At 41.4% G+C, this 15,968-nt stretch overlaps 1 protein-coding gene across 1 annotated transcript in view; it reads right to left on the bottom strand.

Moving 5' to 3' along the window:
• LOC106963659 (DNA helicase INO80-like) overlaps positions 1 to 15,531 on the bottom strand; it is a gene marked incomplete at its 5' end in the record, with an annotated part of 34,574 nt that extends 19,043 nt beyond the window's left edge. The window contains 12 exons of the mRNA XM_015058695.1: positions 6,443 to 6,668; positions 7,195 to 7,335; positions 10,714 to 10,915; positions 11,053 to 11,146; positions 11,236 to 11,303; positions 11,730 to 11,863; positions 12,035 to 12,202; positions 13,509 to 13,594; positions 13,686 to 13,803; positions 13,886 to 13,970; positions 14,438 to 14,580; positions 15,385 to 15,531. Coding sequence (XP_014914181.1) covers positions 6,443 to 6,668; positions 7,195 to 7,335; positions 10,714 to 10,915; positions 11,053 to 11,146; positions 11,236 to 11,303; positions 11,730 to 11,863; positions 12,035 to 12,202; positions 13,509 to 13,594; positions 13,686 to 13,803; positions 13,886 to 13,970; positions 14,438 to 14,580; positions 15,385 to 15,531 — 1,612 coding nt within the window. The remainder of the gene's footprint in view (positions 1 to 6,442; positions 6,669 to 7,194; positions 7,336 to 10,713; positions 10,916 to 11,052; positions 11,147 to 11,235; positions 11,304 to 11,729; positions 11,864 to 12,034; positions 12,203 to 13,508; positions 13,595 to 13,685; positions 13,804 to 13,885; positions 13,971 to 14,437; positions 14,581 to 15,384) is intronic.
• Between the last annotated feature and the right edge of the window lie 437 nt (positions 15,532 to 15,968).

Here is a 15,968-nt window from a genome sequence, read left to right as displayed (position 1 = left end):
ATATATATATATATATATATATATATATATATATATAAATTGATTGATCATCAGAATAATCTATAACTAAGCTAATTGTTTGCTGCAGTCTTACACATAAATGGAATCTATTTACTAATTTGGTGAATTTTGAGTGATGTCTTTTATTTATGATTATCTGAGTAGAGGCTGGAATACAAATTCACTACAAATTTTCATTTCTTTTTCTTTACTGATCCTACAGCATCATCATTATGAGGAGGCTGAAGGTGAAATAAAACCCAATTTAATCCCCTGAATCCAAAACCCAAACCTGGAATCACTGAGACTTTTTAGCTTACTTGGAACTGTAAATAGCAAAGAAGAAGAAAAAAAAAAAACAACTAAAGAAATCAAGGATATTAGCCACACCCCACAACAAATGCAGTCACACCACTCTACGGTTGCTATGGGTACACATATCAAGCTACACCACCTGCCCTGTCCCGCTTTCAAAACACCCCCTAACCCCTCCATACCTCCGCCTCCCCTTATTCCGCTTCAGTCCAACCCAGCCTAACAGCGGTATTCATGCAGCCAGCCCTCCCCACCTCCTCCTGTCCTCAACGCCTGCTGGCAGATTAAGCTACACTCCCCCTTTCTGCCTCATCCACCCTCCAGCTCCTCCTCCACCACTTCAGACCCCCCCCCCTCCCCACGGCTGCTGTCCCCCGGCATTGTAATTCAATCCCTGCAGGGCCAAAGCCAGGGGCCTGACATGGTCCTGACCCAATTAGAGGCGTGCTGCCAGCTAATTAACCCGAGCCACAGCTCCTGGTGCCTGATACTCCCAACCCAAGTACGGCGTTAATTTCATTAATACGCCACTACTACTGTCCTGTCCCCCGTCCCCTCTGCCGAAAAGCGGACCTTCCCCTGAGCGGCGAGGGGAGTGGGCCAGATGCGAGTGAAAGAGAGGACGACGAACAACAGCCTGGGTTCGGGGTGAGAGCTGGTAAAGGAAGATGGATGGACGGTTATGTGAGAAAGAGAGACAGATGGGGGGCCAGGGAACAGGTCGAATTCGCGATCGAACCGGGCATCAGCTTCTCACTGTATAATGTCACATTACACTGTGCAATCAATAAGTCAATGAGCAACACTTGTTCGCCACCCGCCGATAAAGGAAAGATTAGCTCGGAACAACTTTGCTGCTTCTGCACATATTAACAAAATCAGATCTAAACTTAATTTTTTCCTCCCAGCAGCAGCGTTGGGGAGAGATAAGAGCCAGATGCCAGTGGGAGGCTTTGGGGGCCAGGCGGCGGCGGCGGCGGTGGGGTTTCTGACAGAAAACAGGATGATATTTACCTTGGTGATGGTTTACAGACACAAAACAGGAAGAAAAAAAAATCAGCCTCTAGAGAGAGGGAGTATAAAGTTAAAAGAACACGCATTTCCCATAAGCCCAAAAATACGCCCGGGTGACAGAGTAGGGTAGAGATTGAGCGATGAGCTGCAATGATGTGAACAAACACAAGCATACGAGCCGCTGTCTCTCCGCAAAAGAGGAAGACGGAGCTCTTCTTTTTGGGTTTTCTGGGAGCAAAGGAAGAGACAGACAGTCACGCCACACCGCAGCGCCTATGTCATTAGAGGTATATTATCGCCGCTGGCCCAAGCTGACACTGAAACGCCTCAGGAGCGCAGATCAGAGCCTCCACAGCAGAGTCACAGCTGAATCGTGTGGCTAATGTCTCCCCCTTCAGGCTGCTTTGGACTTCAAAAGTTTCAAGTTTTAGAGCCGACTTTTTTTTTTTTTGTCGCTGACTATTTCCCATAAATTAAAGTAGGAAACCTTGTCTTACGCACACTCAGCTGGCTAATTTGTTTCCCTATTTATGCTGAGAGTTAAAAAAAAATGCCACAGACGGCTGGCGGTGCCAGTTTAATGCAGAGTCAGTCGGCGGTGTGGTGAGGCTTGGCCGTCTGTGTTGTTTTGTGCCCGTCTATCAGAGGGCCGGGGAAGTTTCCTGCCATTTTGCCGGAGAGCCGGGTTTCTTTGAAGGGACAGGAAGGCAGGACTGCATTTCCCACAGTCTAATGTGAGCTTCATGGCCTAGAAGTGACAAGCCTCTCTCTCTTTCTTTCTTTCTTGAGGTCTGGCTGATACCGAGGCACCAAAAAAAAAAAAAAAAAAGTTGTCTGCCGTGTCCTACATGCATGCAGACTTTCACAGCAGACAGATTGCAGTTCATACAATAAAGCTAAAAACAAACATGCAAGGAGTCGGGTTTACAGTGGAAAGCCTGTTATTTTGTTAAGAGGTTGCTTCTAATTACTGTATGTGAAACACAGGTCACACAGATAGCGAGGCCAGCCGCACCACAGTGTACTCTCACTGCAGGCAAGTTTACAAGTATTTCACTTTAAATAGAGTTAATTTGACTGATACCGAACGCGGTCTCGAGCAGAAGTATTTATACGACTTTAACCTTTTGCATTTTATCACCTTACGTCGCTGTAATGAGCTGGAATGTTTTTGTTCTTTCAGAAAAAAACTGGAAAAAAAATGTAATGCTTAATTTTAAAGTGTGTGGGGAAAAAAAAAACTAAGAACAAGTAAAAATGTGCATACATTCAGGCAATCCTCTTAGGCCTTCACAGAACAGCTATGTAGTCCACTTTTGTGATTAAAATTACACAAAAGTGGACTCCATATACTAATGCAGAAATTCTGAAGAGAAATGGTTGCACTGGATTTTTTTTTAGTTTTTTTTCTTCTTCAGATTTATTTATTTTTTTTTTTTAAAAAGTGAAAAAACATGCATCAATGTTTTTCTTTCAATTAATAACTAAGCATAAAATCACAATGAAAATGTGACTGCGTTCTGTTGCACAGCAGGTTAACAAGAGCCGACACTTGCAACATTTTCCAGCTCAACTTCAGAAATACCAAGAATAATTCTTGTTTTCCGAAAGGCCTTCACAGCATCTGTGTTCGTCTGTTGTTTGTGGCTCTCTTCCTTTAGCTGTGTCATCAAGACTTCAAAAAGCAGCACAGCCTGTTTGAGATGAGAAAGGAACTTGTTTAATTAGAAAAATAAAGCTTTTGTAATGACTTCACAGCATGTTTTGGTTCATTGTTCATCAGTTCTGTGAAACCACAATGTTTTGTTTTTTTTTCTTTTCCTGTATTTGGCCTGATCTGAACCAGGAAGAAAGTCCATTCCTTCCAACTTGTCTGGCTGTGTCTGTCTTCTGTCCTGTCCCATGGCCATGCAATCGACCAATTTCTAAATTTGATTTGTGATTATGATGCATAATTGGCACAAAGTTCCTCATATTTTTTTTCTTATGGTGTAGACTGACATTCAAGTGGCCTGACTTTAAGGTGTTTGGCTTTTTTTCATTTCCATGCTGCATTTGATTAAAAAGCTTTTTAGTTGCAAGTCAAAAACACAGTGGGATTTGTTTATTGTGTGTATTTAAAACACAACAATACAAATGTGTCAATTTTATGGACTCAGTCATTGAGGATAAATGTCCACAAGGTTCAAAGTACAAAGTAAAAATGGTCAGAGATGCTAATAAATACAGTAGTTCACACTTGCACCCTTCGTTTTATATTCATGGCAGCCATTTAGGATATTAAACTATGGTTTGTTTGGACTTTTCAACCCATAATATCAACTTTAGGATGAGTTTGGTTTTTGCATTTTTTTTGACTCAAAGTCAAAATATTATCCTGACAAGAAATCTTCAGCCACTTGACTGTTTGAATAGTGCACGTTTATTAGGATCAGGATTGTGAAATTCACATTTAAGAATTGAAATAGGCCGGCGTATATTAATCCTGCCTTGATGTCACTGTCTGTTTTGAATTGACAAACTGCGAATTAAATTTACCCTGAATAGGATACAAATTAGTCATGCTGTCAGTTTCATTCTCAGCTTCAAGTATCCAGCATGCCGAGGTGAGTCAGTTTTTATCATTACAAACAGTTTGTACTCCCAAGCCCACAATTATTCAAACCGCTGGCATATTTAGGCATAAAGTAAAACTTGAATTTTGCCAACATGTTCCATCTGACTGGAAGTAAAATTGCGGAGCTGCCCAGGCAGAATTGCAACTCGACTCTGAATTAGTGAAGATTAGTATGATGCGGTTCCATCAGAGTCTCCTTTTTCTCTTTGGAAGAACTGAACGGATGATTTGATCACTTCTAATCTTCACTCTTTGGTGAAAATAACCTTGTCTTTGCGGCCTGAAGACGATCCAATACCCATGAACCGAACTTCCATGTGAGTTTCTCTAAACCAAACATTGTCCTCTACCCTTCCTCATCCACAGAGCTAACTGTCAGGTCTTGGTCATCTATACTTATGTCATTAGAAAAAGTGCTTCTTTTTTTTTATGAAACATCTTTCCGTCATGGAAATCCTGCCTGCACAATAAGATCAAAAAACAAGCAAAATCTGTGGCCCAAATCATTACGGCTTCAATTGTTTTTTCCTCCTCTGTGTCCTGATTCCTAATAGGTCCTCTGATTAGATTCCTCCATCGATATCAGTAGGCAGCCCTACTCACGCCATGGCGCTCAAACAAACAGTAATTCAGCTCTGCCATTTGTTCCTAAGGTGTGGGGCTGGGAGCGCGGAGGAGCGGGGAGGGTGGGAAACTTCAGCTGAACTACTGTACATATCTGAGCCTTGATGTGGCAACAATGTGTTCAGCGCAGGACGGGTGCCGGCGCGTTGGGTCACTTCCTTCCTACTGGGGCTGAGAAAGAAGTGGGAGACCAGACGGGCCGAGAGGCCATGGGCCAGATACTGATTCCAGAACAGCGCTCGGTGCTGTCTGCCCCTTTTTTCTTTTTTTTTTAAATCCAGAAACAGAGGTAAGGCCGTCTTCGGTTTCGTGTGCGAGGACAGCCAACGCCGACGAGCGTGGGAGAGTGTGCGCGGCGAGCTGGGAGAGACACCTCGGGGCCCCCCCGTGTGAGCGCTGCACAAGTCCCTGAATGGGCCCGATTATACACAAACAACGCACGCACACACACACTCACTCGTACGCGGACGCACCATTTATTAGTGTTACCTAACTACGCACTTGAACAATGAGCAGTGGCTAAACTTCCTCACTTTGTCTGCCTCCGTAGAACTTCACAAGAGCTTTCAGGCTGTTCTCACACAGACACACAAATAGTTGTTTTGTTTCTCACATTTACATATAAGCACTCTTTACGAGCAGATGCATGCATAGATGGAGGAAAAAGGACCGAATAGAAAGCCTTAGGATATTGCAGCTTTATAATTTAGAAGACCCGTCAGCCATTTTAAAAGCTGGCAAGTCGGACGTGTGCAGACATTCATCGCAAACGGGAGCAGTCATCAGAATCTGAGACAGACACTTTATCATAGCGAGAGCGGGTGAGCGGGTCAGTGAGAACGGACATGTTGTCTGTAAAATGGCAATGCCCTCCGTGACCTCGGACATCCATCAGTCCTCTGAACCCTGGAAGCAAATCATCTTCCACTCCACTTCTCCACTTCAGCCGACCTTTCCCGCAGGAAAACTCGCACATGGACACAACTGGCACTAATGCTTTGAGCCAATGAGCTGCTCTGATCGATGCGAGTGAATTTCAGCGAACGACTTTTGCAGGTCAACTTGATTTTAGGTCGAGAGCTGCTGTGCCAGAGAATGTATTCGTATCCATTGATGTTTTCCACTTTTTTTTTTCTTTGCAACAAATGCTTTATGCATAAAGTAACACTACTAAGAAGTGGAAGAGATATCACAGATGGTTTATAGTAGTTACCGTTGGTTACCATGGGCCTCTTGGTTGCTCGTCTTGGTGGGTTTGAAATTTTCCAAACGTTGGAGTAAATATTCAGGTCATTTGTGAATGTAGTAACCGACACAATGAAGACCTTCCATAGTGACGCGGCTCTTAATAACTTAATGATGAAATTTAAAATAATCAATTGGTGTAGATATAAAATGCAGGTTTTTAATGTTTTTTTGAAAATTTTCCCACTGCATTTGCACTGAATTTCCACAAAGACTGACAATAAAAGTACCAGTAATATGCTTTTAGATCGGTTTGTTTTTTTCACATCTATGTGCTTACATAATTTTCCATCCCACAAGAAAAAAGTATATCTATTCTCTTTTATGTTTATCTTCATTTTAAATGCTGAAACCAGAAATAAAACGGTGGTTCCATAAAAACAATGATACATTATATGAATTTCTTACACATTATATGGATCTATAAGTTGACTTTTTTTTTTTTTCAAAAGTCATGTGACATTCGCGGCTCTGACTGAGTTTCATTTGGCTGTCCCGAGAGCAAAAATGGCTCTTTACCTTGTAAAGGTTGTGGTGAATTAATTGGCACTGTTCAACAAAATCACAAAGTAATCTGTTTCAAACCGCAGAACTAAAGACCTGTATCCCAAAGCGACCGGTGCTTACCAGGTATCCGTATGAAGGACCATCCGTGGCGAGGCTGGAGGGCCATCAGCCCCCCGGGGCATTGTGGGTGGATGGCGTTGGCCCTCGTGCGCCAATCTGAGGCGAGTTCAGGGGAGCCGTACAGAAAGCACTGCTTGTAGACCGTCCCCCCACCGCCGCGCATTACCCGCCACTCGTACTCGGCACTCCGGTCGGCACAATACCGCTCCATGGGAACTGCCGTCACCTAGGCAACCAGAGATAAATTGAGTGATGGAGAGGAAAGATTGAGAGTTGTTTTTTTTTTTTTTTTTTTTTGCTTTTTAAAATAACATTGAATCTGAATAAATTAGATTAGATGCATGCTCCTGTAATGTAACTATAATGTCATTACGGTTTTAATGAATCAGCAGGTTCTCATTGTGTGTGTCCGCCTGTGTTTGTGTGTGTGTGTGGGGGGGGGGGGGGATTGGGAGGAAGCCTGACAACTGAAGAACAACCCGCGTGAAGAGCTCTTTTTAGAGGCTCTGTTTGTTTTAAGTGCAGCTGGAGGGCCTGACGGTCACCCCCACTCCACACACACACACACACACACACACACACACACACACACACACACACACACACACACACACATTTCATAGATGAGAGCTTCTCATTGTTTAAAAACCAACAAAAAGCAGTGCTTTCCTCTTTTACTGCCACGACCACCCAAACGCAGTCAAACCATCCACACAAATCGGTGTGCTGGCGCATTTTCTTTGCGCTCTGACCTTGGGCGCGGCGGCCAGCAGGAACTTGGGTGGCAGCGTGGCTTCACAGGGTCGGAGCGTGGAGATAGCCGAGTTTCTGTCGTGGATCCTAACATCTATGTGGCCCAGGATGCCAGGCCTGGAGGCTGTAAACACCAGATCCTGAAGGACACACACACACACACACACACACACACACAAAAAGTGTATAAATGGTGAGAGGTGAGTTAATTCCTGAACTCCTAAAACAGCAATTAATCTCAAGTTGAACTGTGGAAAAATGGAGTAATAAAAAAAGATATTAAAGATGTGTAAAACTAAGTAAGAGTATCCAGGGGTCACTGAGTGCAGAGGGGCTCCTGGTTTTCTAACTTCTCTGTCTGCATAATTAAACTGAGCTGACTAAATTACTAAAACTTTTACATAATAAGTCCCATAAAGTCTTAAATCGCTGTGCTAAATCTAAGATTACCAAAGCTGAAATGTGCTGAATTGACTGTATAACAACTGAATATAACATTTGGCCAAGAAGGTGTGAAACAAATTTATACATCAATACATTTTCGGAACAAACGTACTTCGTGAAAACAAGTAATCTAAGAATAATGCAGAGAGGTTGAGTTTAGGGCAGCATGTAGGAGTGTTTACCATTGGTGTGTCGTCTCACTGTGGCTACACAGTGCCACCTAGTGGCAGACAGAGAAACAGCTTCGCAGATAACATTTAACCAAATGTAGGCGCAGACACCCAATGCTCATGGTTTCTCTACATAAAATACAGTGTGTTAAAAAAACCTATTTACATATATCTTTCGGCAAATCAAACTACAGGTTTATTAGTTTATTAGGATTTTACGCGCTAGATCAAAATGAAATCGTGCAAAATCTGCAAATTGTAAAGTCATATGATGTCATATAAATGTTTTATTAAAAAATGTGGCTTGAACTTGTTATTTACCAACACTTTTTAAAACCACGTTTTAGTGCAAGTCTTTAGATGTCAATGATTTCATAAGGAACAGTGCATGTTAATCAACACAAGTACATCAAAACAACCATGTAAACCTGCCAGAATGGAACAAAGGGCTAATTTTCATCTGTAGTAAAATAAATAAAGAACTGGTACACATGAATGTACATTATAAAATATAATGTACAGAAAATTACAAGAAATTGTTTATAATGATACAAAAATTAGCAATTTTAAAAAGCTAGTCACACTCACAAAAACATCTGTTAATTCAAATATTTTAATTTAAAAAATGAAAGCGACTGTTTAAATGATTTTATAAAACTGCTCTAATTTGTTGCACAGAACTCCCATTAGGGTGTTCTAAAACAAATGCATGCGACTCTTTTTGGAAATTCACATTCACTAACTACGTACCACTCCATGTTGGTCTAATACATTTAAAACCCTGAAGTTTGTGCGCATGACATGAACTTTTGCTAGGCACTGTAAACGTAGCATTCCGTGGTTATATGTGCAGGAATATTCAGACCCTGCTCCTCCACAGGAGCGCCAGAAGAACCGATTATAAAAACTGACCACAATGTCAATCATTCAGCCAATTCAACAACGATGAGCCAAGGAGAGAGCCGTGGCGCTCTGTGCCAGCGGCACAGAGCTTTGCAAGCAAAAGGAGCAGCTGTAGGAAGCGGGCCAAAATCACAGGAGTGGGAGTCTGGGGGTTAGCGTGGCCAAACAGCACATACACAGTCTAAACACTCCTGGTATCCACAGGTTTCCAGGTTTTACTTTGGCCGCTCTGGGAGAGGAAGCCGAGATGTAATTCAGCTGTGATGAGGCCGTCAGAGGAAGAGGAGGATGAAATTACCCAAGCAGTGTGTTCCATCACTGACGAGGGTTGGTGATATGACACAAATCTGGCCACAAGCAACTGTTTACTGGGCAAAAGTTGACTGGACATGAACTGCTGAACTTCTCTTGAAGCTCCTAGCAAACAAATCAGATGCATTTTTGTCCCCTGGTGGTCTGTATATTTAAACTGGCAAGAGGCGGCGATTCCCATAATAATAATAAAAAATAAAAAAAATCCCCAAAAATCTATGAATAATGCACTGTCTCGATCCAGCCACGTACCTCGCAGCTGCAGAGTCCTACACATGAAACGGTTTGTGTGCGCCTGAAAAGAGCTGTGTTGTGCTGCGTCTATCCCCGAGGTAAAACGTTGGCAAGCATTTCAAACTACTAAGCTGTTTTAAGGGAACAAAAAAACAACAAAAAAAAACAATACAATGTCTTTTTTTTTTCCTCACTGAATGTTTTGTTCTCTCCCACAAACCACCAAAACAACCAATCATTGTTATGAGACTCGTTTGCCTGTTGTTTGGCAGACGAGCTAAGTTTCAGTTATTTTGTATGGGAAAAATTACACTTGTTTTAAGTTTATTTCTGTCGAGTACAAGGCTGGGCATTTATCGTATTGTTTGTTATTTATCATGATAGGAATTTTGATTTACCGTTTTCAGGGATGCTGCAGGTTCCACCAACTCAAACTGAAGACTTTTTAAGACCATCGTGGCTAGAATTTAAGACCAATATCCTCACAGAAGTGTTCAATCTTCATTCAGCCAACAAACCTTAAATTTGTACTTACCCACGAGAGAAGCAAAAGGTTGGCTATCCAGTTAGAGTATAATAGCAGTGAATAACCGCTAGCTTACAATTTCGAATGCAGTAATGATGTCTGAGTGCGACACAAACTTTTGCCTGGCAGAAAAGTCCCACACAAAAAAACATTAACTGAATATACAAGATTAAATAGTCCTTTCATGATAAATTTAAGACCTGTGATTAACATCTTAAAGGCCAACTTACGTTTAAAAACTAATTTAGGACATTTTAAGGCTAAACTGTGGATTTTTGGGATCGCTGGTTTTATTGTTTTCTCTGCTGCTGTTTCATTGAGTCAATCAATAAATCTGAAAATACGGCTAAATACAGTTACTGTGTGCCGTTTAGTGATACGAATCACATTTCTTTGTCCTAAAGAAGTGCAATACCAATATTTAAGGGCAGCATTTGCGTGTATGGGGCTCTGGTTGCTATGCCATGCAGTCACAACTATTGCTTAATTTTGAACGATCAGCAATCAACCAATACTTACATGTGGAACCAACCTTACCCGCCGATCTTGTCTACATCTGCATAAGTCTGAAAATCTGGCACCGTCACGTTTCGCTCTGCTGTGTTAGAGGGCTGACTGACAGACTCGCCCACAATCACATCTGTAGTTGCACAGTTAACACTTTTCATCTCACTGTTGTCAACTTGGCAACTTTTACATACCAGATCAGGCTGTTTTAAGGATCAGCGAAAACAGAAATTGGTGCAGCTTCAATTTTTCCCATTGGATATTGGATTCTTTATCTCCTTAAAATCTAATTTTAATTATGTTTTTTTTTTTTAGTGTTTAATGTCTTCAACATTTCACAAGAAAATGGAAGATAGCTACCTACAATTTTCTTCTTCACAACCCGTGTGTGTCTCTGTTTTTTTTGTTTGTTTTTAACTCACCTGGAGGACGGGACTGGTTTGTGTGTTGGGGAAGGCGGTCGGTCTGTTGAGCCACAGGATCAGATCCTTGTGAGAAAGACACACACTCTTGTGCTGTATCCCCCCTCTGTCGCCTTCGTCTTGATGCTCCCCGACGGGGTCGAACAGGCGCTGATAGTGGAGCCGGTAAGCAGCTTTCAGGGACAGGAAAAGACCTAACCACCTGGGAGGCGGACACAAAAACACAACATCTAATTACAAACATTGAACCCCAAAACAAAAGTAGGGTAAGCGATGCAGAATAATCGCTTCCGTCAGATTAAATCCCAAGCGAGCAAACGGATGACTTTTAACGCTCACCTCACTAAGGTGCCTTGCAGCATCATATTGGACATTTCTGCTGGTGACACGTCAATAAAGCGCAAGAAGGAGAAGCAGCTTCCTTTTTCGTCATCTGAGAAAAGAACAGCCAAAACACAAGGCGGTGAAAATGACGTCGCACACAGAGTGGAGTTGTTGCCACGTTTTCTGCGTGGTGCTCACCTTTCCTATGAAAAAGGGACTGCTGGATGTGATTTGGCGAAAAAGGAGATAACAGCACTTGTAGTAATCTGAGAAAGATGAGAAGAGATACAAGATTGGGTTATAATGCTAGGTGTGAGGAGCAACACCATCAGAATGCCAGGTATTAGAAAGGTATTTACACCCTTAGATATCCAGGATTCAGTGGATTTGATTTGGATTTTATTTGAAAGATTTAAAAGAAACATAAAAGAAATAGAATAATGCACATGAGATGGCCAGAACTAAATCTGAGGTTTTTTGTGACAAGACTTGAACAGACAGTTTCCATCCAATCTGACTGAACCTGAGATATGTGTTTTGAAAAAAAAAAACTGGTGGAGACACTAAAAACATGTAGCTGTGAGGAAATTATTAGTTTTTAACGACTTTGGAGATTAAGCAGCAGCTTTGATTGAGCTGGTGTTTTTTGGTTTGTTTGTCTTTTTAGAAAGATTGAGTGGAGAAGAGCGTACTTGTTCTTGGCCTGGCTGTGTGTGTGGACGAGACCATGACGGTAGAGAAACTTGGAGATGACGTATGGCTTGACGGACATGTGGAAAGGGGAGCGGGTTTCCTGACGCTCAAACAGGTCGGGGTGGTTGCAAACCTGCACACAAAACCATGCAATGAAAAGTGGTTCTATCTGAAAATACAATTTGTGAATACATAATTTTGTGGATAACTAGGAAAATATGCAGAAAAAAAGTCAAGTAGTTTCACTTAATTGGGTTTACTTTGGAGACTGAACAGAAAGAAAAACAAAGGCAACAGCACATGCCTTCCTAAACTGCATGACCAGGTTCATGAGCGAGGAAGTGGTGCTGCTGGCCTGCTGGGCCGTGCCCATGGAAGACTGGAGGAGATCCTCGATGGAGATCTTGTTCCTCAGAGCCTGGTAGAGCAACCTCTGACGGGACGTCAGCTGGCAGTAGGTCAGGATCTCGATCTGCAGAGCGGGAGAAGACAAAGTTGCTTTGAACAACACATTCATTGGGCCTCTCCCGGTGTAACGGTGGGGCGGACGACCTGTAAAAAGTGGCAACAGTCCTCGATGTGTCAGTTTCCTGTCTGGTAACTGTCAATACAGGCCATTGCATTCATCAACGGGACTCACAGTTTATCATGATGTGTCTTAAAAAATATATGTTTATATATTTTTGCTCACTTTCTTTGCTAAAATAAAAAATGACAGAAAATATTTTCAAAAAAAGTGGCCCTTTATTTTAATCAGAACTTCTGTGAATTGTAAGACAGAGCAGAAGCCAAGCCAGGAAAAGTTTTGTTCAATTATGAGAATATAGTCATAATATTAATCAAAAACAGCCACCATGTTACCAGACAAAAAAAAAAAAAAAAAACATTTTAAAATGATAAAAAAAAGAAAAGTTGTTTTAATGAGAACAAAGTTTCTGGTTTTCAGGTTCTAGCCTGACCGGCTCAGTTTGTGTGATTCTTTCTTCGAATTGGACACAGCTGTTTCAAAGTACTGCTACTAGTTTTATATAACAATACCATTGAGAAGAAGCAAAGGAAAGGAGCAGTTTAAATCTCATTTATACACAATTTACTGTTTTATATAATTAAGCGTTCGCATTTCAGATGTTTTTCCATCAGGTACCGAGCACTGTTAAGCTGGATCTCACATTATAATCCCGAGCTGAAGGTAAGCAGATAACCAAATGCCAGAATGACCTCACTATGCAGAAACATAATAGAAGGAAAGGAAAAGCAAAAATCAACAGAAAAACAAGAGACGACCAATGAGTGTGGAGAAGGAGGAGAAGTACGCTGGCAGGGCTGCTAGTGGGCGCCGAGATGGAGAAGTTAAAAAAGACAGATGTGGGGGAGTGATGAACTCTGCCATTCCTCTGCATACCAAAGCTTAAGTGTGTGTGTAGCAGGAGGGCCCGAGTCCAGCATACAATCAGGAGGATCTGCCAATAAAAGCTTCACTCTCAGGCTTATTGCAACACTTTACGTGTCACCGAGGTGAGCAAAGAGGCAGAAAGAGTGGAGAGCGGGGATAATTCACACAATTAGGATATGAGCTTTTATACCGTAGAGTTTTAGACGGAACTCATCTCAAAAATATATCAGTTTTCGTTGCATTTTTACAAGAAAAATATGCCTAATCAATTAAAAACCCACATTCCTTCTTCTTGAAGGCAGTTCAGAACTGCAACTAATCCAAAAGATAGTTTGACCATGAGGTTTGCTCAAACAAACAAAAGTTTTTTTGTTTTGTTTTTTACCTTGTCTGAGAGTTCATTTTCCACGTCCTTCTTGATCCTGCGCAGCATGAACGGCTTGAGGATCATGTGCAATCTGGAAAGTTGATCTTAAAAGAGAAAGCAAAAAAAAAAACACACAACATATTACATGCAAAAGTATAAATGGCAAACTGAGAGGAACATTTCTGTTGCGCTCACTCTCATCGATGGCAGACTTGTTCTCAGCGTGGCTCTCGATGTCCTTGGAGAACCATTCATTAAACTCTTCGTGGGAATCGAACAATGTGGGCATGATGAAGTGCAGCAGGGCCCACAGCTGAGAAATAGCAACGACATACAGTTGTTAACACTTCTGATAAGAACACATGCATTTAAATGTATATACACGCACTACAAACCTCTGCCATAGTGTTCTGGATGGGCGTCCCGGTCAGCAGGAGTCTGTTCCGACACTGGAACTGCAGGAGGATTTTCCACCGAACGCTAACCAAAAAAACAAAAAAAACAAACACGTTTGTCACTGGTATTAATATACGATCCCCCAGTTACTGTATGTATTTTTTAAAGTAAGCACATTTTGATCCGTCTCCAATAAAAACTCGTATGATGCATAGCTGCACAGCTGTGGAAGTCAGTGGGAACATATTCCAGATGTTTTTGGTCGATTTTGAGCTTAAGAACAGTGTCCCTGAAATCTATATCCTGCCTGATTTATGATGTGCCGACCTCACTGAATAGCTTAACTTTTGTATCAGCTCTACGAAGTGTTAGTTCAAAAATAAATTGGCAAACTCTGTTTGATTTCAATGTCAAAAGATCGTTTCATTTTGCAGAGATCAAAATTTCTCCTTTGTCGTAACTCTGCTAGACTGAGTCTTAAAACAACCAAGCGCAAATATTAACATAACTAGCACAGGTAGCAAAACAGACATATTAAAAATCTGCTTTACCTGGAGCTGCTTTTCAGAGCCTGGGCCTCGTCCAGAACCATGTACTGCCACTTGACCCTCTGGAAGTACTTCACATCTTGGACTACCAGCTGGTAGCTCGTGATCACCACGTGAAAAGGTGCGTTTTGTGTATAAAGTGTTTTCTAAGTAAGAATTGGCAAAAGAGACAGACGGTTACAGACTACAAGAGAAAGAAAAATGACAGAAGAGAAAATTATTGCTTAAAAGATTATAAGCAGTTATCGTTTCTGAATAGATATCTGTTTTACTATCTCCGTTTAGCATAAATCCAGATTAGCTAGCCTGAAGCTAACAGCTAAACAGAGAAAGACAAAGACAACTTCTGCCATCTCAACAAAATCCTGTTAATGTATGCAATGCAATTTTAATAACCTATAAACAGTCATCATGTTTGCATTGAGCCATATTTTTACATAGAAGCCAAAGATTATTTACACAGGAAATGGTGGTTGGAGGCAGTGTGTCACTAAAAACCTTCCTGAGTTAAACAAGAACTGGGTTCAAAACATTTAAACAAAGTAACTACATAAAAAAGTAAGGCAGTGTAAAAATTAATATAACAGTGTTCTTGATTAGGCACAGGAAATGTTTCACCAGATTCCATTTAAAATAAGTTACTGGTGGCGGATCGCCTCCTACCTCCATTTTCTGTATGAATTATTAATGGTCCCTATGTAAAAATAAATAGATAAACAAAAAAGGAACAGCCAAAAGACAGAAGATTAATAAAATACTATTCTCATAAACTGCTATGAGCTTTTTTATTTTTCTCCACATTTAAGTTGTTTTAACACAGTGGGAGTCCACTTTGGTCTCTTACTACCTGTAACCTTCAGACTTCAGGATCAGACAATCTGGATTTTAAGTGCTACTTATTTTACCAAAATAAATAACACTCCATATATTCAGTGTAATCTTATTTGTACCTGGCTCCAAAATTTCCGGATAACTTTGCGGTCGTGGGGGTTCCCCCAGTACGGCAGCACCTGCGGGACACAAATCAGCAACGTGACAAAACGCAAAAAGCTGCGTCTGCTGTTATCGGCGAATTTGCGCTGATCAAAATAATCGCAGAGTTAATCTACTCGCCCAGAAACCGCCCTCCTCTAAACCCTTCACAGCTACGATGATCATCAGCGAGAGAAAGAAAAACAAAAACAAAAAAACAAACAAACAAACACCAGGGATGTTCACAGGGGAAACATTCAGGGTACAGCACTCGCCGTAAATCACAGGCGAACCTCCTGATGTAGAACATGATGTGAAAAGATGTAAATGTCGCTACATAACTCAACACCAGCTGTCATTCCATTGTTTTCGGTCAGCTTTGCTCTCACAGCTCAGGAAGCTTATCTTCAGATTGTGTAATGGGGTCTTTTTGCACCCCATTAGCAAAACAAACTGGAACTGATTTGCTTCCAGAATTAATGATAAAGCATGCTGAATGCTAAGGATAACAAAGACATATTGTGTGTGTGTGTGTGTGTGTGTGTGTGTGTGTGTGTGTGTG

Source organism: Poecilia latipinna, unplaced genomic scaffold, assembly GCF_001443285.1.
Source record: "Poecilia latipinna isolate Pla-1442-1.1 unplaced genomic scaffold, P_latipinna-1.0 Scaffold1565, whole genome shotgun sequence".
NCBI classification, from domain to species: domain Eukaryota; kingdom Metazoa; phylum Chordata; class Actinopteri; order Cyprinodontiformes; family Poeciliidae; genus Poecilia; species Poecilia latipinna.
The sequence above is the reverse complement of the archived record's forward strand: the minus strand, read 5'-3'. Positions and strand labels throughout refer to the sequence as shown.